At 43.4% G+C, this 20,631-nt stretch overlaps 3 protein-coding genes across 5 annotated transcripts; 2 read left to right on the top strand and 1 right to left on the bottom strand.

The window, feature by feature from the left end:
- Nucleotides 1-1,720: 1,720 nt before the first annotated feature.
- Nucleotides 1,721-10,895, bottom strand: sbk1 (SH3 domain binding kinase 1). Its single transcript, XM_028408402.1, has 4 exons — nucleotides 10,538-10,895; nucleotides 3,491-3,732; nucleotides 2,942-3,144; nucleotides 1,721-2,548 (listed from the first exon to the last, which is right to left on the bottom strand). The coding sequence occupies exons 1-4, from the start codon at nucleotides 10,573-10,575 to the stop codon at nucleotides 1,721-1,723; spliced, it is 1,311 nt and encodes a 436-aa protein (XP_028264203.1). The 5' UTR covers nucleotides 10,576-10,895.
- A 1,860-nt stretch (nucleotides 10,896-12,755) lies between these two features.
- On the top strand, nucleotides 12,756-16,160 carry LOC114437209 (retinol dehydrogenase 13-like). The gene is made up of 8 exons (XM_028407744.1): nucleotides 12,756-12,784; nucleotides 12,868-12,947; nucleotides 13,880-13,998; nucleotides 14,097-14,252; nucleotides 14,345-14,449; nucleotides 14,535-14,747; nucleotides 14,865-14,966; nucleotides 15,782-16,160. The coding sequence occupies exons 2-8, from the start codon at nucleotides 12,883-12,885 to the stop codon at nucleotides 16,063-16,065; spliced, it is 1,044 nt and encodes a 347-aa protein (XP_028263545.1). The 5' UTR covers nucleotides 12,756-12,784; nucleotides 12,868-12,882; the 3' UTR covers nucleotides 16,066-16,160.
- Nucleotides 16,161-17,347: 1,187 nt separating this feature from the next.
- Nucleotides 17,348-20,630, top strand: decr2 (2,4-dienoyl CoA reductase 2, peroxisomal). Of its 3 annotated transcripts, none has more exons than XM_028408236.1 (10): nucleotides 17,348-17,397; nucleotides 17,749-17,850; nucleotides 17,938-18,006; nucleotides 18,317-18,368; nucleotides 18,457-18,592; nucleotides 19,270-19,394; nucleotides 19,643-19,736; nucleotides 19,813-19,917; nucleotides 20,001-20,189; nucleotides 20,355-20,630. In XM_028408236.1, the coding sequence occupies exons 2-10, from the start codon at nucleotides 17,750-17,752 to the stop codon at nucleotides 20,387-20,389; spliced, it is 906 nt and encodes a 301-aa protein (XP_028264037.1). In that variant the 5' UTR covers nucleotides 17,348-17,397; nucleotide 17,749; the 3' UTR covers nucleotides 20,390-20,630. The 3 variants fall into 3 exon arrangements, with proteins under 3 accessions (XP_028264037.1, XP_028264036.1, XP_028264038.1); XM_028408235.1 differs by having other exon boundaries at nucleotides 17,369-17,556; XM_028408237.1 differs by having other exon boundaries at nucleotides 17,369-17,556; nucleotides 20,001-20,253.
- The last annotated feature ends 1 nt before the right edge of the window (nucleotide 20,631 follows it).

Genomic DNA, 20,631 nt, shown 5'->3' with positions numbered 1-20,631 from the left:
CTGGTACTGTCACTATAGCGACAGAGGTGATGAGCTGTCACAGAAGGAGCGGGGAGGAATAAAAAAAAAAAGTGAAGACAGTCGCACCCACAGATACACACACACACACACACACACACGCACACCTGACTGACTTAACATTAATGTAATTCAAGCAAGAAAAATAACAGTAATGAGAGCTCAGTGAAGCATTCAGTGTGAACATACTGTGTCAGAATTCTTTTATAATTAGCAGCGTCTCGATTGGAAGCCGAGGAGCTGCGGATTGATCATCCAGCTCGAACAATGTCAGGGGGATGACATGGAGGTCATCCCTCCAGACGATCAACACCTGGGCTCTGCTGTTCAAGTGAGACGTTTAGGTGAATTCCCAGAGAAACATTAAATCCAAAGTGCGCACCTAGATTGTAAGCGGATTGTAAGCGTGTGTCCTGCAAAGCAGCCCTCATTAGCTTTAACTGAGTGGATGAAGACGCTTCTATGTACTAATACACAACCAGAAAATGGATGTTGATGACAATAAAGTCATGGTGATGGGTGAATAAACCTAATACAGTTCACATAAAAACAGAAAAATAAAATAAAATGGAGAACAGCAGCTGCTACAACCGTATACAATGTGATAGATCATATTTCTATATATTAAATTTGTTGTGATAGACTGTACATTCTGTCATATTCTGTTGCTACATACATTGCATTGCCCCGACAGTAACTGTAAAAGCCCCTTTCCTGTAGAAAATTTGTACAGCTACATAGTTTGAACTACCTGATATTATGGTGCACTTCTAGAAATATCAAACTATTTACAATACAGAGTCATAGTTTTCTTTAAGAGAATTTCTCCTTTACAAAAAAACCCACTTGTGCTTTAGCATTTGAAACACACACACAAGTCTGAAACACACACAGCAGGTTAAAAAAAGAAAAAAAAAACATAAAAAGATCATCCCATCTTCTTTGTTCCTCGCCATGGTTACTCAGAAAGTGTACAATACCAGCAATCAGCTGTGTTTCATTGGAAATGTATCCCATCAGAAGTGGCAGGTGTGTCTACCAGCCACTGGGTGGATTTCTATTAATAATAAAACAGGAAGTGACCCACCGAAGTGTCCTGAGTTGATGCCTATCGCCAAGTCTCTCAATCTAGACACCTGCATGAAAAGATGTCTCATACAAAGTGCTACATTTTCTTTCCATCCTTCTTAATATGTGTAGTTTGTATGCATTGGAAGTTGGCAGGAAGTGAGGGATGACAGTTGAATGTACAGTAGATTGCTCTCTGATCATTGTCTGATCAGATGAAAGTTTGGATTTCCTGGAGCTTATACTCTGAGATAAATAAAGACTAAAATAAAAGAGGAGACACAGAGTGAATCTAACTCTAGAATCATTAGCACCACCACAGTGTATGGGAACACAGATGTCAGGATGGCGGCTGCTTAGACTCTTAAGCGCTGCCTGCAGAATGGCTTCTCAGCTCGGGAAGCAGTCTTTGGTCACAAATCAAAACCTAAACGGCATTGAATGTCAGTGATAAGCTGTCCGAGTGTGCAACACTGATTGATGATGTCCATTTCCACATCTTGCTATGGAATCCTGAGCTTCGCTTACGTGATTTCGTGGTCTCTTTTCAATGGGTTCTCTGTGGTAGTCGCTAACACCTCCTACCTTATTACTGTGAAAAGCCATTTACTCTCCAGTGCTAACATTAGTGTGGTCACACACAGATCTCGATGGCTGTTGCCATCACCATCTGGCTTTTGTTTTTGTCTCGGCCTGGAGACTGGTGCTGACCAGACTCTTCTCTGGGTGACAGTGGGTCGGAGAGGACACTCCGTTTGAGAGGTGCTGGGCGCAAGCAGGAAGTTCCTGGAGGAGTGGAGGGCTCCGGGTGTCTGTGGGAGGAACGTGTAGCAGTGGATGTTGAGGAGGAAGTGCAGCTGCCGGTGCACACTCCCGAGCTTGACCTCTCACCTCTCTTGGCTCTGCAAGATGCTCTGCGCCTGAGCTCGCTGACCAGCTCATACTTGACAAAGCAGAAGACGTCCTTGACTCCGCAGCGCTTCTCTGGCTCGGATGCGAGCAGCCTCTGAAACATACGCAGAGCATCATCTGTGAAGCGGCGCCACTGAGATGGATACGTTCCCACAGGGCACCCTGCTTTCTGCCAGCGGCGAAACTCCTCATAGAAGGCATCGGCTGGCAACGCTGCCTCCCAGGGGAAATTGCCTGTCAGCATGCAGAAGATCAGCACGCCAAATGCCCACACATCCAGACTGGTGGTCACAAGAAAACCCTCAGCACGGCTAGCACGACACACCTCTGGCGCCGTGTAGGGGATGGTTCCACTCACCCTTTTCACACGGCAGCCAACACGTCGGGTCATGCCAAAGTCAGCCAGCTTGATGCGACGGCACTCGCGGTCAAACAAGAGCACATTCTCGGGTTTGACATCTCGATGGACCAGGTTTTTACTGTGCATAAAGTCCAAGGCCAGGCCCAGCTGTTGCATGCAACGTTTCACCATGTCCTCTGGCAGTCCCACCTGAGACAACAAGACACAGAGAAAAAAACAGATGATCTTAACTCGACATTACAAGGTGAGAGTATGACACAGTACTGTTACACATAGTGATGTTTGAAGTCGCAGTGTGAAAAGTGATCTGCTGCGAAAAAGGAAAACTAAAACAAAAGAGTCTCAGCACCGAGTTTCGCTGCAACCATTTTTAATGAGTCTTCAGACGAACCTTGAAGTCAAGCACTCCTAGCACATCAACTGGCACAGTACTAAAGCAAAGTGAGAGAAAACCAGGACGAAGACACGGCTCCGATCCCAGGAGAGCTTGTTAAAACCTCTGTGTCTGAACACAGTGACTGATTGGAGCAGCTCAGGCTAAGGGAAGATGCTGATTGGTGGATGGGAGAATGACGGCGTTACCTGTGGGGGTATGATGTCAAAAAGGTCTCCAGCAGGGGCATATTCTTGTCCAAACACATAGCTGTCCTCCGTCTCAAAGAGCACATCCAGGACTTTGATGATGAAAGGGCTGCAGCTAAGTGAGCCTGTAAGGCTGTATTCTCGTAAGAAGCTTTTGAGCTTCGTCTTGTTCTTGGTGACAAACTTCAATGCCATTTTGGTGCCTACAAAAACACACAGAAGAATAAATTCAGTCAAGCTTTGGCATTATAAATCTGCGTACCAGATAAGTACTACACTTTGTGACTACTCAAAAGTGGGTGTAGGCTAGACTCTCATGACTACCAAACCCATTTATATGACAGCTGTTACGTTCATTCATACAACCATTCACGGTGAATGAATCTCACCTCCAAACCACACACACGCAGCTGTTCACAATCACAGTTGGAGACGTTCTTTAGCACTAACACTCTGATGCCCTCTTTTTTTCTTCACTTAATACCGCACTCAGACTGTCAAAACGTCAAATCTATTTTTGGGATTATAGCTGATTTGAACCCGACTCACCCTGCGTCCTGTGTGCCACCAGGTCCACCTTGCCATACGTGCCCTTCCCCAGCTCACGTATGTGCTCGTACTGTTTGGCTACATCGGCTGCTGATAGAGAGGTGATGGCCAGGGCCTGCATGTCCTCCACTGGAACCCCTCCACAGTAGCCCATCTTGGAGGTAGGCGAGCCCCCACTGCTTCCCACTCGACCCGGCCCAGACGGAGAAAGAGACAGGCTCGCCTTGACGCTGTGGGGCAGACTGATAGGAAAGGAGATCACTGTTACTATTACGGCTTGTTGTACACCATGTCCCAAAGGACGGTTAAATCAGGAACCTTCATTTTCATGCAATCAATTCAGAGAATGCATCAACAGGGGAAGAACTTTCCGTAAATGTATTGGACTTCCTGCTGTCCCTCTGCATCACTCTGGCCAGCTTTCAGATACGGCTGCTCTTAGACAGCACTTACTGGCAGACAGCTATGGGGAAATCAATAATAGCAGGTAGAAAGACTAACAAACTGAGAGAGCTGACAGCTTCAAGGTGTACACCTGCTGGTAAGACAAGGCATGGATAATATGAACTGATCATACATTTTCTATATGGTGAAAAATAGAAAATAGGTTGTTTCATTTTCAGCATTTCAGTGAAATTGCTGAAAGCTTAAAAACACAACACTACAACAGAAAAGTTATTGCTGATTTTCAGACGTGCCAAGTTTGAAATAGGTCAGACTGATCCTGTGAGGGTAGAAATATAGCAGTTTTAATTGCAAGCTCAGATGGAGTCAGACGCACAACACAGACACGCACTGGATGACTGACAAGCCTGTGTTAGTCAATGGTAAAAACAATATAAATGTATAAAAAACAGACCCTTTGATGCAACGAAGCAGATCACACTAATGATCTTGATTGTTGTATTTGTCTCTCAATCAAATCCAGTCATCCAATCATGCATAGCATGCACGCACACACAATACTAATAGGCAGCAAATCAGCGCTAACAATTTTGCTGATGGCCTTTTTCATCTATCTGTCAGTGGCAGCTCCTTTGTTCTTCTTTTTCTGCAGCTATTTTTTTTAACACCACCAGTTCAGAAGACCTAAACAGCATCATCAGAAATGTATCTGTGTCAACATTGCTGAATTACTGCATAGTACCAAATGTACAGTTGGTTTGAAAAAATGGCACGGGAGGTTTTGTTCAAACATCTAGAAGGTGGTCTTGTGGGAAGAGTGTGATAAATATAGCCTTTAGACATGAAACTAAAATAAGATGCAGCCTTGTGTTCTTTTACAAGAAAAAAAAAACAGGACTGCAAATAGAAAGAGTGCCCTCTGCACCGTATGTATCTCTGTAGATAACACTTGCTTCTTGATTTTATCCTAAGTGTGGAGATGATTATATAAGACTCTATGAATGTTGTGGCCAACTCATGCTGAGCGCGCTCGCTGTATATAGCCTTCAGCAAGTCAACACAAAAGTTAATCGTCGCCCAGATCGGACTGTGGTCCAGGTTTGGTGATTAAACATTTAAACAAGGACAGACAGTGGAAGCCCATTTCCACTGACCGCCCACCCTGCATGGCCCCAAAGCCTCCATCAGTGGGAACGGTGCAGAGCAAAGGGAGCACTTGTTTACTGGTTTCCAGTCAGCTCCACCAGCAGAATGTGCAGCACTACAGCATGGATCCTAATCACATTACTCAGCTCCCACAAAGACAACTCCCCCTCCTCCATTTCCTTTGCAGAAACGGATTAGGAGCCCTAAAATGTGATGAGTGGTTTAGAAGACGGTCCTCGGTGCAGCTGCAGTGACGTTGTGAATGTGAACTAGAAAGCGCAGAGTGATGCCTCGGAGGTGTTGGGATGGATGAAGTTATGTGATTTCTGGGGGTGATGATTGTGTGTGAATGTTGGGGAGGAGATGCAGGGGTGGTCTGGTCTATCAGTCTCACTGTGACACTTTATCAAAGCTCCTTTGTGTTTCCCACCTCTGAGCGGGAGCAGCTGTGAGCCTCAGCACGACTCAGCATTCACGCTCGACCACTGCCACATGCCCCACTGATCTGCCATGCTGCCCTCTGCTCCTCTCCTGTCCTCTCAGGCAGCTAAAGACAAGGTAACATGCACACGTTCCACATACAGATGAGAATTTGGCTTTAGACACGTTTTAATGTCTCAGCGGGGTTTAAGCCAGTCTTACTCATCTGCACAGATCCTTAGGCTGGCTGACTTGCTCCAGTTGTTGTAGGTAACTACAATAACAGCAATTTTCCTGTTTTATTTTTTTATGAAAAAAGCTGCTGCCATTTCAGAGTCTCAAAACAAGCCTGTTTTCCTAATTCATAAAAAGGGCCTTTTGTTTTCCAGTCACTAATTTTCACAGAAATAGTGATTGACAATCATGCTCCATTTAGCAATTATTCAAACAGAGATGAGTGCATCTGCAGTAAAACCTGCCTAAAAACCAGCCTGTTCCCAGCAAATAAAAGTAGTTACTTCCCGGAAGTCGTCTGTGTGTTGTGACTCCACGCAGTCCTCAGATAGGATTAAACCACAGGAGCGGCTGACCTTTTGTTTAGTTGGAGATAATAATAGAGATGATGTGATGGACAGGTGTATCTATTGTCAAAGCTGCTGAATGAGCTGTCAACAAGTGCAGTGTCCAGATGTGTTCCCATGCAGCCACTACAACACTTGGATAGTCGATTCCAAAGTCAGTGAGAACCTTCACTTTTAAACCTACTATGACATCTGATGTATTCATTTTATGTGACAGGGATAGTCCTTACAGGCTGTAACTTGTAAACAAACCTGAAATACATGGCTCTAGGGTTTGCAGTGCCAAAAACATCATTACCAGTGTCACAGTGATGCTTTGTATCAGCATGTTAGCATTGTTTTTGTGTCCATGTTAGCTTTTATATCACACACCGTAAGCTTCACAGAGAACTTAGCGTGGCTGGAGGCTCTAACCAGAGCTCTCCAAAGACAATAACATCAACAATTTACTATCACAAGAAAAGTAGACACATTGCACCTGTACTGACTCATCAGGGACAATAATTGTGTATTCAGTGAGCTACTGGTAGTGAATGATACAGCTGCAGTCGACGGTGACACGACATTGATTACCACACTTCAATCATTCAAGCATAACTACAGACGCATATCTCAGAGATTAGTTTAGCAAAAGATGGATATTTAGCTTTAAGAGTGTATTTTTAAAAGCACAGACATACATCACTAAGAATAGGTTCTTAGCAGCTTTACACACACACACACACACACTGTGTCTCCCTGCCTTCCTCGTCTCTTCTTCCGCCTTTGTCAGCTCCCTGAAAATGTAAACAAGGGACTAATGAAAGAAATAAATAGACTGCAGAGCCTGGCTCACGTCTCTACCTCTCTCCATTACTAATGGACTAGTTGCTTTGCTCTCGGCAGAAGAGTCATTATGGGTGAGGACTGATCTCTTGTGTCCAATTTGCTGTCAAAATGCCCAACATGCCTTGCGTGTAGGTCAAAGTGAGACCAGTGAGTGAAATACAATGTGACCGATGTGCTTTCTCTCACTGTCTGTATGAAACTGCACACTCTGAAATCATATAAAATGTGTCTTCTTCTTGTCTCGGCATGGATGTGTGGAAAAAAAAACCTACACCTATATCATTCCATCAAAACAAAATGAGCTTCCTCATGACAGTCAGTGGCGATTAGGACAATCTGTTCCAGGCTTAAAGGACTGAATCACCTTCTTCAGCAATACAAAAACAGCAGCGAGTTGGTGGGTTTATTGCCTGTGTCAACACACGGACGAAGTAACCTCCTGCGGTGCTGTGATAGGTGAACCAGCAGCTCAGGCCACAGACACTCACTTTGACAAATCACCTGCTCTCAGCTCAGCCCAGCGGCCCATATGGAGGCTCCCTGCTGGGACTGAGTGCTGTGAAACGTGCTCCTAGCTTACCTCCCTTCTCCTCCTCTCCCTCACCCTTCTACACTATGTTACAAACACCACTGAGTGACTGCCTGCTGCTGAAATGTTGGCCGTCTCCTGCTGGGATGACCTATAAACCAGGAAGCGACAAACCAAGGTTAAATGTTCCCCTCCAAAAAAAAAGGACATTGGGCTTAACAACAGCTATGAATACAAAGAATGGGTGCCACTGACCATCATTGCTGTAGCGTAGGATTAATGCAGCACACCCTGCTAGGGATCTGATTATAAATGCCAATCACAATCAGTGTCACCCTCATTATGAAGTCATTCAGCAGTGAAATATCACTACTATAAGCTACCCCTATGGAACATACTGTACCTCACATACAATCCATTACAATCTCACAATCCAGTAACCTCAATTATAATATGAAGGCTCCCAGAGAGACAGAAATCCAGAGAGACAGAACTGAAGCATCCGTCCCTCAGCACCACATAGACTGCACCCCTTTTGATGTGGGAAATGTGACTGTAATAAAATGGGGTCTAAATGGGGGTGTAGCTTAAATGATGTAACAGCATTGCTAAGGAGGACATTGCTTTTTTTTCAGGCCACTTCAAGGCGAACTAACAGTGCATGGTGATTCGTTATCCTGCTCGTACACAATAGCCTCTAACCACAATCAATGCTCTAATGTTAATTGCTGAGGCTGCATTCACTCTCTCCGTCTCTCAGTCAGCTTTAATTGCATGAGTATTAGCTGCCACTGCCTTATATACAAAGCTGGTAAGTAAAAAAAAAGCATAAAGAACCAACATCAACCAACCAATTAAGAAAACAATTATTATTAACCACATGGTTCCAAATGGAAAAACATATTATTCACATGAGCGTGTGTAGAAGAAGAAGACATATGACTGCACACCATCCACAACACAAACAGAAAACACAATGTGCACACTGATTGACAGGTCTGTCATTTAACAGCTGTTCTGGCTGAGATAATGGCAGGTTATAGGATGTAACCTGCAGATTAGTTTTTCATTGCTGCTTCTTTATTTTCCAGACTTTTCAACAAGAGGGTATGATTATCCTCTGTAGGTTCTAATTGACAACATTTGCATCTCTTGTGTCCTCTGTGGGCAGCCATATTTTCCCATAGCAACCAGACCTTGCTCACCAGACCAGCTCCATCACCCCCCCCCTCACCCTGACAGACACCTCCATCTCCACAGTGGACTCTTTACGCTTCCTGGGTACCACCATCACCCAGGACCTCAAGTGGGAGCTCACCATCAGCTCCCTCATCAAAAAGGCCCAGCAGAGGATGTACTTCCTGCGGCAGCTGAGGAAACTCAAGGTGCCAGCCAGGATGATGGTTCAGTTCTACACGGCCATCATTGAGTCCATCCTCACCTCCTCCATCACAGTGTGGTACGCTGGGGCCACTGCCAGGGACAAGCACAGACTGCAGCGTGTGGTGCGCTCTGCTGAGAAGGTGATTGGCTGCAGCCTGCCATCTATCGAGGACCTGTACGTCTCCAGGACTCTGAGGCGTGCAGGTCGGATCACAGCTGACCCTTCTCACCCTGGACACGGACTCTTTGAGCCACTCCCCTCAGGCAGGAGGTTACGGTCCATTCGGACCAGAACCTCACGCCACAAGAACAGCTTCTTCCCCTCTGCTGTTGGACTGTTAAACTGTAAATAATGCACTGCTCTGCACTGTCTTCAGAAGGTCACTTTAGTATAGTCACTGCACAATGACGACTATTTGCACTGTTTACTCCATCTTGCACTACTTGCACACGAGTACCACCTCACCGATCCATGTGGTACCTGTTACATTATTACATTATTACACTGTTCCATTCGATCATATAAGGGTCTATGTTTACCATTTCATCTGCACAGTATTTTATGTTCTGTTCATTGTATGTCTGTTACGCCATGTCTGTCATGTAAATTTAGCCTTACTTTAGTTTATTTACTTAATTTTATCTTAGTTTTTATCTTATTGCATGTTAATTGTTATATGTTCTTTGTATGCACCAATCACTAAGGCAAATTCCTAGTAATGTGAACCCCCTTCACAATAAACATGATTCTGATTCTGATTCTGATTCTAAAGTCCTCAGTTTGCCAGTTTTAGGCTTTAGTTGGTGATTGTCGAGCTGGAGTGGGTCTTTGTCTGCATCTGTTGTCAGATATTAAAAAAATCAAAAACCTTATATTGCAGCTGTCCTGTTTGTTTGCAGCAGGGTGTAGCTTATTGAGGATGTTTTTGTGGACTCCCGCAGTGTTTTTGTTAAATTCATTGTGGAGAATGTCAGCCAAGATGTGAGTGTTTTTGAAGATCACATGCTGATGCTGTTGTTGATCTCCACAGTGAGGTGATTATTTTTTACCAATATCAGTGTGAAGAATTGATCTTATTTCTGTCATCCCACAAACTGCACGTCACGTTTTGTTACATTTTTTTTTTCCAACAGTCATTACTGCTGCTGCACCTCCACAACAATGTGTGTGTGTGTGTGTGTGTTGGCTGCTGTTTCTTTTAGAGTCCATTACCAGCCTACAGGTTTGGCTTTTACGGGATTTGCTCTATCAAGTCAGCATGCACATTTAAATGCATTAGAGGACATTAAGTACGAGATAGGCTATCACCTGTCTGCCCTGGACAAACTATAAATGGGCCATTAAAAGTAGTACCCTGGATGGCCTTGCATCCATTTATGCACAGACTGAATAACACAAGTAGAGTGGTGAAGAAATCAGCCCCACTGATGTGGGTGAAAACACAACCAAGGTCCATCCTTGACACTATAGAATTAATCAGTCTACTAATTTGAAAAACAAAAGCACTTCTGTCCGATAATTAGTGACAATGGTACAGGTGAATTACTGTGGGATTGTCAATGGATCAAAGTTCTGTACGAACCTGGTTAATTAGAACCAACATTTATGAAATTCTGCGTCAACATAAGGCAATAAATCTAAACTGTGTTAGTGGTGTATGAAACATTGTCCCTTCATTCTTCGCAGGGCTCTGTCTCACGCAGACTGACCCGGTTTCAGGCACCTCAGGGTGCATATAGGTGTTACACACTCACCTGCTGGCGACCTGTCTCTCTCCTCCATGGTCCTGCATCCGCTCGGTGAGCAGAGCTGCTGCTGCGCTCCGCTCCGCACTGATCGGCTTGGAAGCTGATGGACTGCTCTCCTGTTTGTTATCGATCAGTTATCGGCGCTCTGGAAGCCGCACAGGTTTCTTCAGCAATGCCTTGCAGTTCCACGCCACAGCTAAAAACAAAGCTTTAAAACAGACCCGTGCTTTGTTTGCTGCCTGTCCAAACAGCCTGCGATGCTCGTCCTGTTCCTGGAAGATGCTCTTCACACTTTCTTTGGAGGCGGATGAAATGAAAGCAACATCTGATGCTTGGTGCTGAGATGAGGAGGACACAGGCTGGGATCCCTCCTCTGAGCGCCCACCATCTCAACCTGCCAAACAGAGGGAGGAGGAGGGTGCGTGTTTATCTTTCGCTCCACCAGTGGTCCGCATGACCCAGTTCAGCACCACACACACACACACTTAAACGAACCCATTCATTCACATCCAGGCAAAGAGGGGGCTCAGCAAAGCTCTGCTCTCTGCATGTCCACACTCCCTCTGAGCTCCGCTCTGCGTCCTGCTGTCACTGTCTGTCTGTTCTGTCCGTCGGTCCAGCGGGACTCTGGAGTTGGGGAGTGGGGTGGGGGATGAGGGTGGAGGTGGGGGGGATCTCAGATGTTGCTCCTCTGCTGGTCCTACCAGTCAGCTTCTTCATTGTTCCCTCGTCTCCACCCTCTGGCAAACTAATACGCTCACGTGTCCCGGGTCCTAGCGCCTGGACGCACACACCCAAACCATCAGCATCCAACCTGAATGTGTCCACGAGCTTTTTCCCTTTGATTCATGCTTTGAAGGAACAAGCTGCTCCACTCTTGCATAATTCAACAGCTTATGGTCTCAAGTACGTTTACTTAACGCGATGACTTTGCCAACTGTCCTTATTAGGTAACAGCAAGGCAAGACTTTCAATTAATTCACTGCCCTGGCAGCAGCTCACATTTACAGTACATGTTTAATAACAGGGCTCCTGCCAGGCATGTTTGCCAACCAGAACAGATTGGACTGAGACAGGATGCTCGACATAACCTCAGAGAGCATCATCATCACCAAAGAGCATCACATGGGTTAATGTGTGTATGCATAGGAGACATAAAAATTGTGTGAGGAAAACAATAATGAAGCTTTTATTAAAGGTTGTACATCTGGAATCTACTCTCTTACTTCCCTGAAACAAAATAATTTGACTTTTTTTAATCCTTGTTGGTGGATATTGAATACGTGCATCTTCAAGTGTCTCACAGAGTTAGGGGAAAAGGCAGCGCGGCGAAGCTTTTCCTCCAGGTTATCGTGGGAACAGGGCTGTCATAAATCATAGTGAAGGTCAAGCACTGTGGGCTGACAGCAGAGAGCACGAGGGGTCAAACACACCAGGGGGGACACACCTCTGAGCTGTTAACAAATAGAGCAGGTCTGATGCTGCTCCTCCTCTTCCTCTCTCCTTTTTCAGACACCACACTCATGTCCTAGTTTTTACTTTTTTTGTGTGTCACCTAAAGTTTTTCCACCTCTTGTTGCAAAGCGGGCGGCCTTGTTCTCAATTTTAGTCTTTGCCTTGTCCCAGCTGCACCAAAAAAACTGCACTGTCACTGAGAAAACTTGCACATACTATGTAGAGAGAAAGGGGTTAAAACTTCATATTTGTCACAGATTAACAGCAGACCAGGAGATGTCCTTTCACAGCCTAGAAAACCACCTTGTTTGTCCCAGGTGTTTTATCTGACACTTTTTTTTAATTTCTTGTTGAAAATGATGGATCCCCGTGATGATTATGCAAAAATGTAAGGAGTTGAGACAACACTTTCATCATGTGCCATTCTTCAATCTGTCAATATCATATTATGGACCATGTCAATAGTGTCTTGTGGGGTGACATCAACCAGCCTTAGGGGTCAGGGGTCATCTTTGAATTAATCCAGCATCTAGCATCTTTATGTGCTGCCACCACAACATGCATGTGAATGTGATAATGTGCATATATATAATATAATAATTTTATGTTTATTTATATAACCTGACATATTTTGATGATATTTAATGATGGACATAATAGTATATCTTAAAATAAAATACTTTTCAACTTGAGTGGAATATTGTTTGACAGAATTTCAAAATAGAAACTACATTTCCCATAATGCCCCTGTTCGGTTCATTGCGGTTGCCGTGTCGATGACGCTAAATCCATGCGCAGGTAACCTTGTGCTTCTCTGCACAGGAGTGGTATTAAATCAGATGTGTTTATAAGTCTTTAAATATTAGATTTTCTGTTTTTAGCTCTTTTACTGAGTCATGAGCAAATATATTGTGCCACTGTCGTTTTTTGGAACAGTCATTGGATCCGCTGTTTTGATAAGGTGAGTAACTAACTTATCATAACATGGCTATTTAAGCTGATTTAACTCTGTATGTGTCACATTTGCTCCTGCACACAAAGTGTAGGTTCAGCTAAGGACTTTGCAGACAGTTGCTGTGGTCCACTGGGTGCACTATTTTGTCAGGTTGCCCAGTTATGTCACGATGGGTCTTTCCGCTGCTGCTGAATCCTGTACAACAGCCCCCTTTACTCAGCTGTGTGAGATGGTGTGTTTCAGCCAGGTTTTCTATCAGATAAATAATAGACTGTGAAAGAATTTATGAGACAGAGCTTTGATGAGGCACCTATTGGTTCTTTAGTTAAGTTCCGGATAGAATAAACCAAAAATGACCTCAGCCTCATTTTGTGTCTCGAAATCTCCTCCCTCCCTCCTCCTGCCTGTGACCTGAAATTTAATCTCAGAGCTTTGTCCTGAAGATTGATTCAAGGCTCTGTAATGCATCTCAAGGAGGGGCAAGAGACAGGATTCTTTCCATAGCAGCTCTGAATGAGGTGTACATCCAAATCCGAGTTCATTCTGGCACCTGTGATGTGTAAAAGAGAGGGACACACAACTGGATTGTTAATACTTGTTGTGAATTCAATTAAAACACTGCTTAAAGCAGCATATTAAATTGTCATCATTGAGGATTTTGCTGCAGCTCTTTCCTCTGTCGCCTACCATAACACACAGCTGACATCCTCCAGAACAAGTGCTGCACAGTGATTTAAGCTGTGAACCCAGAGCTGTTACATGACATTCACAGGTTTGATGAAAATTCAGTTGTCGACATGTGGAAAAGGTATAGAGACAGAGAGAGAGGGAGAGGTCTGATTCATTTACTGCATTTGAATGTGTGGAATCAATGATACCAAGTTTGTCGCTGAACTCAGAGGTGTTACGATCTCACACTGTTTTATTTCTTCTCATAGAAACCATGTGAGTGGAGGCCGGTGTCCTAGTACGGCCACAATTAAAGGGAAGACTGTGGTTATAACAGGAGCTAACACAGGCATTGGGAAAGAGACGGCCCGGGAATTAGCCAAGAGAGGTGTGGAGAAACTTTTGAGTGCACAAAGACACAGAGCATGTTAGAAAAAGTTCCATTTCAAGGTTGAAAGACTTGTGTTATACCCTTTACACCATCAGGGGGTCGGATCATTATGGGATGTCGTGACATGCAGAAGTGCGAGGCAACTGCAAAGGAAATACGAGGGAACACCCTGAATCCTCATGTTTATGCATGTCACCTTGACCTGGCTTCTATGAAGTCCATACAAGAGTTTGCAGAAAAAATCAACCAAGGTGATGGATATAGACTAATGTTCCTTTTATCAGGTTTATCTGTAGAAACAAACAAATGTTTTTTTTTTTTTATGTTGTTTTCTCTCTTGTAGAGGAGAAGCGTGTGGACATCCTGATAAACAATGCAGGAGTCATGAGGTGTCCTGCATGGAAGACTGAAGATGGCTTTGACATGCAGTTTGGCATTAATCACTTAGGTACAATATACAAAGTGTCTTTACATTGCAGTAAAATATTCCTTACTTCATCATCAACTGAGTCTGAGTTTCTGTCTTCCTCCAGGACACTTCTTGTTGACAAATCTTCTGCTGGATAAGTTGAAAGAGTCCGCCCCCAGTAGAGTGATCAACCTGGCCTCGCTCGCCCACATTGTTGGAAAAATGGACTTTGAGGACTTGAACTGGGAGAAGAAGAAGTTTGATACCAAGCAGGCGTACTGTCAGAGCAAGCTTGCCAATGTTCTGTTCACCAGAGAACTCGCCAAGCGATTACAAGGCAAGTCTACTGGCTGCTGCATATGTGGGCATGTGTGGGAGGGAGTACGGCCTGTGTTCTTATTTGTAATTGGCCATTGGATATGTATTTTTAAACAATACTGTGTGTGTGTAACAGGCACAGGAGTTGCAGTGAATGCGGTACACCCAGGAGTTGTTGCCACGGAGCTTGGGAGGCACACCGGCCTGCACCAATCAGTGTTCTCGAGCTCTGTGCTCAGTGAGTATCCTGCTTCCTTATTGGATCCTTAGATCCAGAAAAATCAAGAAATGCTCACTTAATGCATATGCATCTGTTAACTGTGGCATTGTGGATCCTATTTCTGAACTTGTTCTGTGTAAATAAGCAAAAAATCAACACTAATTGGCCACATTTCCTTCTTAATTTCTACAAAGTCCAACAAATGTTGAGTTTTGTGACTGACATTTCATATGTTCTGATATTTTTCCTATATTTTCTATCCTATTTCAAATTGTACTTAATTTTACTTAACTGAACTATTTTTCCACATTCTAGTGAAACACCAGTATTGTTGTCATAGGGGTTACAATGTTCAGCCTCATTCCAAACCTGCTCTATAACAATTATTTAACAGTTCAAATAAAAGCTCTGAACTCTAACTGCACCTCTGTGACCACTGTTGTTGCTGCTTCAGCTCCTCAGTCCTCATTCTGGGAATTGGTGGATTGATTTTTCTTTTTTTTTTCACTGCAATCATTATTTTTTAATAACATACACTCTGGGGTTGTCTCGCTTAGCCAGACCTATTTCTAAGCCACCATGTAAGCACTGGAGAGTGGTCTGACCGTATTATTATTATTTTGGGGATTAAAAATGCTTGTCACATATGTCTTGGGCAGTGCTAACACTAACCCTGAATGAAGAGACCCTGAAAATGAGGACGATGTACAATATGTCCACTGTGTGATATAACCTTTACTAGTTTGTTTTTGAAAACAATAACACAGTTTGCAGAAGATCAGAAGACTATAGGTGGTAAACATGTTGAGTTTAAACCAGCCTATCCTCCACAGGTCCATTTTTTTCCCTGTTGGTGAAGAGCCCTGAGCTGGGTGCCCAACCCAGCATCTACCTGGCTGTTTCTGAGGAGATGGAAGGGGTGACAGGGCGGTACTATGATGTGATGACTGAAAAGGAACCAGCGCCTCAGGCTCTGGATGAGGAGACAGCTCGCAGGCTGTGGGAGGTCAGCAGCAAGCTGGTTGGTCTTGAGGAGGAAGCCAAGTCTGTCACGTCAAAGACTGTAGCAGAAGGCCAGAACAAAGCTGCACAGACAGACCCAGCGCAGACACTCTGACAGACCTCAGGACCAGCTGTCTGTACTGCTGGACTGTAGGTCTGCTCAGGCCTCTGGGGCCGCAGTAAATAATGGACCTTGATGAGCTGAGCCAGACTCGTTATAAAAAAATCCCCTTTTTTGTATTATGACTCTTGTATGTGCCTTTAAGTCAGGAGTGTCCACACATACAATAAAACTGCAGCTTCAATGTTCTCGGGGATTCAGCTGTCACTTGAAAGTAGATGAACCAAAACACTGATTAAAATAAACCACAGAAGCATGTCATATATTAAACCCTTATGTGTTTATGCCTGTTCACAATGTGCACAATAACAGAGGCTCACCCTCTCATCCATTAGCAGCATGAAGGTGAGTGAATTAACTGCTGTAGGTTAACATTCTGCAAATGGTTTTTATCTTTGTTGACATATAGCGCCACCTGCCTGCCAAATAACATAAGTGGTTTAACAGATTTATGTGTTTCTTCAGAAGCATAATTGTGTATGAAAATCCAGTGTTTTTACAATCTTAATAATCATTGTTTTTGGCCTCATTGTTAATCCACTGAAATCACTGAATGTTAATCTTACTCGGACTATATCTCAAACTTCACTGCCAGCTGCTTCACCATAAAATGACGCTGTAACCTTGCTCCTTCCTTTAAAAGACAGTGAAAATTGATTTTCAATATTTTCCATATAGTATTACATTTTATGGAGACAATTTAAAAGCCTTTAAAAACCACCTAAGAGTTCAAACCATCCATTATCATTTATGTGCACTCCTGCATTTGCTTGTTTTCTCATGTCTCTGAAAAACAAAATGAAGTTACCAAAGCACTTAGCTCACATTTCTGATCCTCTCAGACATGCATCCTAAAGTGCAATGAAAAATATCCATCCCAAAGGTATTTAACGGATCCATTGCATAGGACTTTTTCCCCAACAGTAATTCCCAAAGTAGAGATCAATACAGGCTACCCTCCACTAATGTGCACTGATCAGCATCGACCCTGAAACTGTAAACCCTGAATCCTGGTTTTATACAGGATCGGCTGGTGCCATACTTGGCAACTGGGTTTTCCTCAAGAGCATGATAACTGTCTGATAGAGTTTCTCCGTCTGACATCAAGCATATACAAATCTGACCTCTAAAGTTTAATGTTCAGAGTTTTATTGGTGTATTCATGGATGCAGGAAGTTGGGTGTAGCACCCACATTATTATTAGTTATCCCTTTTTGGTTAGAAATGCCTTGAGAATGGAGGCATTTGTGATCTTGAACGCTCCCCGTGCGGACTACATTACCCATAATGCAGCGCTGAAGGACGGCGAAAAAGTAAATGTCCAAGGTACAAGTCGTTCCTACTCGAAAAAAAGCTAATAAGAGCACAATAAGTGTAGAAGTGCCTGGTCACGTTTAGATAATAGCTTCTTGTGCGGGTTGTGCTTCAGCAGAGAAGCTGCGTGTTCTTACAGCGTTGCAGAGAATAGCTCGTTTTCTTCAACAGGTAGGCTAACAGCTAAATGACAACAGAGCTCCAGTGAGATGTGAAGAGTTTGGAAGTTTAAAGCTATAAATGCACGATGTAGACAGCAGTGGACTTACTTCAGAGTCCTCGTTTGTGTTACCAGACTAATAACTTACTTCATTTCATGTGTTGTGGTTATATTGTGTTTGCATCTATTTTGACGTGCATCAGCATGGCAGAGCAACACAGAAAAGGAGAGCTGGTGCCTGAAGATGAAGACACAGATGACTGCCTGACTTCATACACACACATCTTCAGTCCAGACTTACTGAAGTAAGCATGCTAATATGTTTCCAGATATGTTATGATTATAATGAATGAGTCACAAAACCCATGTGTTTTGTACATTTTATTTTTCAGAGATCAGGTGGCTTTTATCACAGGTGGTGGATCTGGAATTGGCCTCCGTATAGCTGAAATCTTAATGAGGTGAGGAGGATTGCCTGTAAGACTTAAATATTGGTACTAAATAGCAATATTTAGTCAGACTTGAACCCTTTTCAGTGAATATTATCATTGATGCATGAATAGTGCTGGGAATAAATCAGTAATGTGCACTGACAATGCACCAGTCTGTGGTCTGTCCTTCCTTTTTGACGTGAAGTTACACTCTCTGTCTCCCTATTAGCCCTTTTTTATTGAACATTTTCCTGTTCTAATCAACACAGTCCAGCTTGTGGTCTCTCTGGTTGTTTCTTTGTCCCCCCCTACAGTGCTCTATTTTTGTTCTTTCTTTCAGGCACGGCTGTGACACAGTGATTGCCAGCAGGAATTTAGACAAACTCAAAGAGGTTCTTGTAATTCTTTCAAGAATTCCTATAAAATAATAACTAAATGTCAATGTTTTGGCCCACACATAATATCAGTGTTTCTCCATAGGCAGCTAAAAAACTCTCGGCTGCATCTGGCCGCCACTGTCTTCCTTTGTGTGTTGATGTGAGGCAGCCTGAGAACATCACTGCTGCTGTGGATGAGGCGCTAAAAGAGTTCGGCCGTATAGACATCCTTATTAACAGTATGTAACATTTTATGCACATACGTATATCACAAAAAGCAACCTGATCTGTTCTGTGATAAGTTTATAGAGTGAGTGAGTGAACTGGGCTGCTCGAAGCCTGCACAATTACATTTTAAAGAGTTAGTTTAGTTACTTTGGAGTGCTGTTTATATGACAGTGGAGATAGCAAGGCAGCATGTTTTTTCAGATGTGGCACTAAAGCAGCTATAAAGCCACCATACTCCATTGTCAATAACAGCAATTTTACATTGTAAAAGGATTGGTTAGTTTAGTTTATTAGGTTTAGTTCATGTTACTGTATCATATGAATTTGGAAGGTTAATGTATTTGTTTGGCTCTAAATCGATGGAGGTGAAGGTGTCTGTTGGTTTAATACATGCAAATGGACTTTGATCAAAGGTCAAGTGTAAAACAATTTTGGTTTAATCATCAACATTTCTGACTTTGCATCTATCCTTATCTTTAATCTTTACATCTATGTCCCCTCTATGAGCCGTTTCATCACCACAAGTTGGTTACTTATGAAACTATGACGTTGTCTTTGCAAAGTGATCTGTTTCTCATCAGTGAATCTCAGAATTAATGCATTTTTAGCTTAAGTATTTGTAAAGTACTTATCGCCTGGATGTTTGTGTTCAGCCTTGTGTGTGTCTCTGCTTCACTGTTTTGGACAGATGCTGCAGGAAACTTCCTCTGCCCTGCTACCTCACTCTCCTTCAACGCCTTCAAGACAGTCATGGAGATTGACACCATGGGGACATTCAATACCAGCAAAGTGGTTTATGAGAAGTGGTTCAAGGTACAGTGCTTTTATCTGTGTGACTCAATATTTCTAATTTCCAGGTGATAATTAGTGATGTTACAGGGACACGAATAGCTTATAGATCAACAACTTTCAACATTTATTACTTGCAATTAGTGCAGGTCACCACAAGATGGCAGTAAAGACAACAGGTGGTTCAATGTCTTGACATCTTGAAATGGGAAACTTCTTCCTCTTTGCCACAAATGTACCTATAAGTATTTCATCATCTTTTTTTGGTCAAGGATCATGGTGGAAACATAGTCAACATCTCTGCCACTCTTGGATACAAGGGACAGGCTCTTCAGGTGCATGCCGGCTCTGCCAAGGCAGCAAATGGTAGAGTTGTTTTTATGTCACATAATTCTTTTCAAATGAGAATCTAGTGACTCCATGTTTCCTGTCTTTTACCCAGATGCCATGACAAAGCACCTGGCTGTGGAGTGGGGGCCCAGTGGGGTTAGGGTCAATGCTGTGGCTCCGGGGCCCATCTCTGGCACAGAGGGCTTTCGCAGACTGGGTAAAAATTCAACACAATAACTGGGTGATTGTAAATGTTGTATTTATTACATTGGGTAGATGTACCTGTTTTTCAACCCTCAGGTGGTCCTCGAGGGGAGGCTGCTGGTGCCTTTCAGTCTATCCCGTTGCAGCGAGCCGGCAACAAGACAGAAATGGCACACTGCACGCTTTTCTTGGCTAGCCGAGCGTCTTCCTATGTGACGGGAGCCATCCTGGTGGCGGATGGTGGGTCGTGGCTGACCTCAGCTAATGACGTCTCCATGCTGTTGGGTATAGCCTCCTCTAAATCTGCTAAACTGTGAACAGGGGCTGTCATGTCCTCCTCCTGACACAGGTGTGTAGGAGGAGGTGCAGCTTCAAATCCACATGAGTGTTAAAGTTGTTTAATTATGATATATCCAGTGTTAATGTAATTGTTTCTCTTATTTATTTCAGGTTATTGGTCCTCTGAAAAGAAAAGAGAGAAATAAATTCTGAATGAAAAGCGAAATGTAGCTTCCATCTGTACAGATGTGCTACACAAGTAACATTTGACAGATGCTAACACAAGACTGAGGCTAAACTTGTTTAATTCTACATTTCAGGAGTTTTTTTCTCCATTCCAATGCTGTGAGTTGTCATTATTCATGTAAAGTACATTCCTGGTTTTCACATACTATTGTATCCATTTATCCTCACCTTGAATAATAAAACTTTTAGAATTTCTTTTAAC

The sequence above is a fragment of the Parambassis ranga genome, chromosome 6 (genome assembly GCF_900634625.1).
Source record: "Parambassis ranga chromosome 6, fParRan2.1, whole genome shotgun sequence".
In the NCBI taxonomy this organism is placed as follows: domain Eukaryota; kingdom Metazoa; phylum Chordata; class Actinopteri; family Ambassidae; genus Parambassis; species Parambassis ranga.
The sequence above is the reverse complement of the archived record's forward strand: the minus strand, read 5'-3'. Positions and strand labels throughout refer to the sequence as shown.

Excerpts from the sequence above, each read along its gene's own strand:
- decr2 (XM_028408236.1), top strand. The coding sequence starts at position 17,750 with ATGGCAGAGCAACACAGAAAAGGAGAGCTGGTGCCTGAAGATGAAGAC. Across the intron at positions 18,369-18,456 it reads ATTTAGACAAACTCAAAGAG|GCAGCTAAAAAACTCTCGGC; the intron begins GTTCTTGTAATT and ends GTTTCTCCATAG. Across the intron at positions 20,190-20,354 it reads TGACGTCTCCATGCTGTTGG|GTTATTGGTCCTCTGAAAAG; the intron begins GTATAGCCTCCT and ends TATTTATTTCAG.
- LOC114437209 (XM_028407744.1), top strand. The coding sequence starts at position 12,883 with ATGAGCAAATATATTGTGCCACTGTCGTTTTTTGGAACAGTCATTGGA. Across the intron at positions 14,748-14,864 it reads ACTCGCCAAGCGATTACAAG|GCACAGGAGTTGCAGTGAAT; the intron begins GCAAGTCTACTG and ends TGTGTGTAACAG. Across the intron at positions 14,967-15,781 it reads GTTCTCGAGCTCTGTGCTCA|GTCCATTTTTTTCCCTGTTG; the intron begins GTGAGTATCCTG and ends TATCCTCCACAG.
- sbk1 (XM_028408402.1), bottom strand. The coding sequence starts at position 10,575 with ATGCAGGACCATGGAGGAGAGAGACAGGTCGCCAGCAG. Across the intron at positions 3,733-10,537 it reads GAGAGACAGGTCGCCAGCAG|TCTGCCCCACAGCGTCAAGG; the intron begins GTGAGTGTGTAA and ends CTTTCCTATCAG. Across the intron at positions 2,549-2,941 it reads TTGACATCATACCCCCACAG|GTGGGACTGCCAGAGGACAT; the intron begins GTAACGCCGTCA and ends TTGTTGTCTCAG.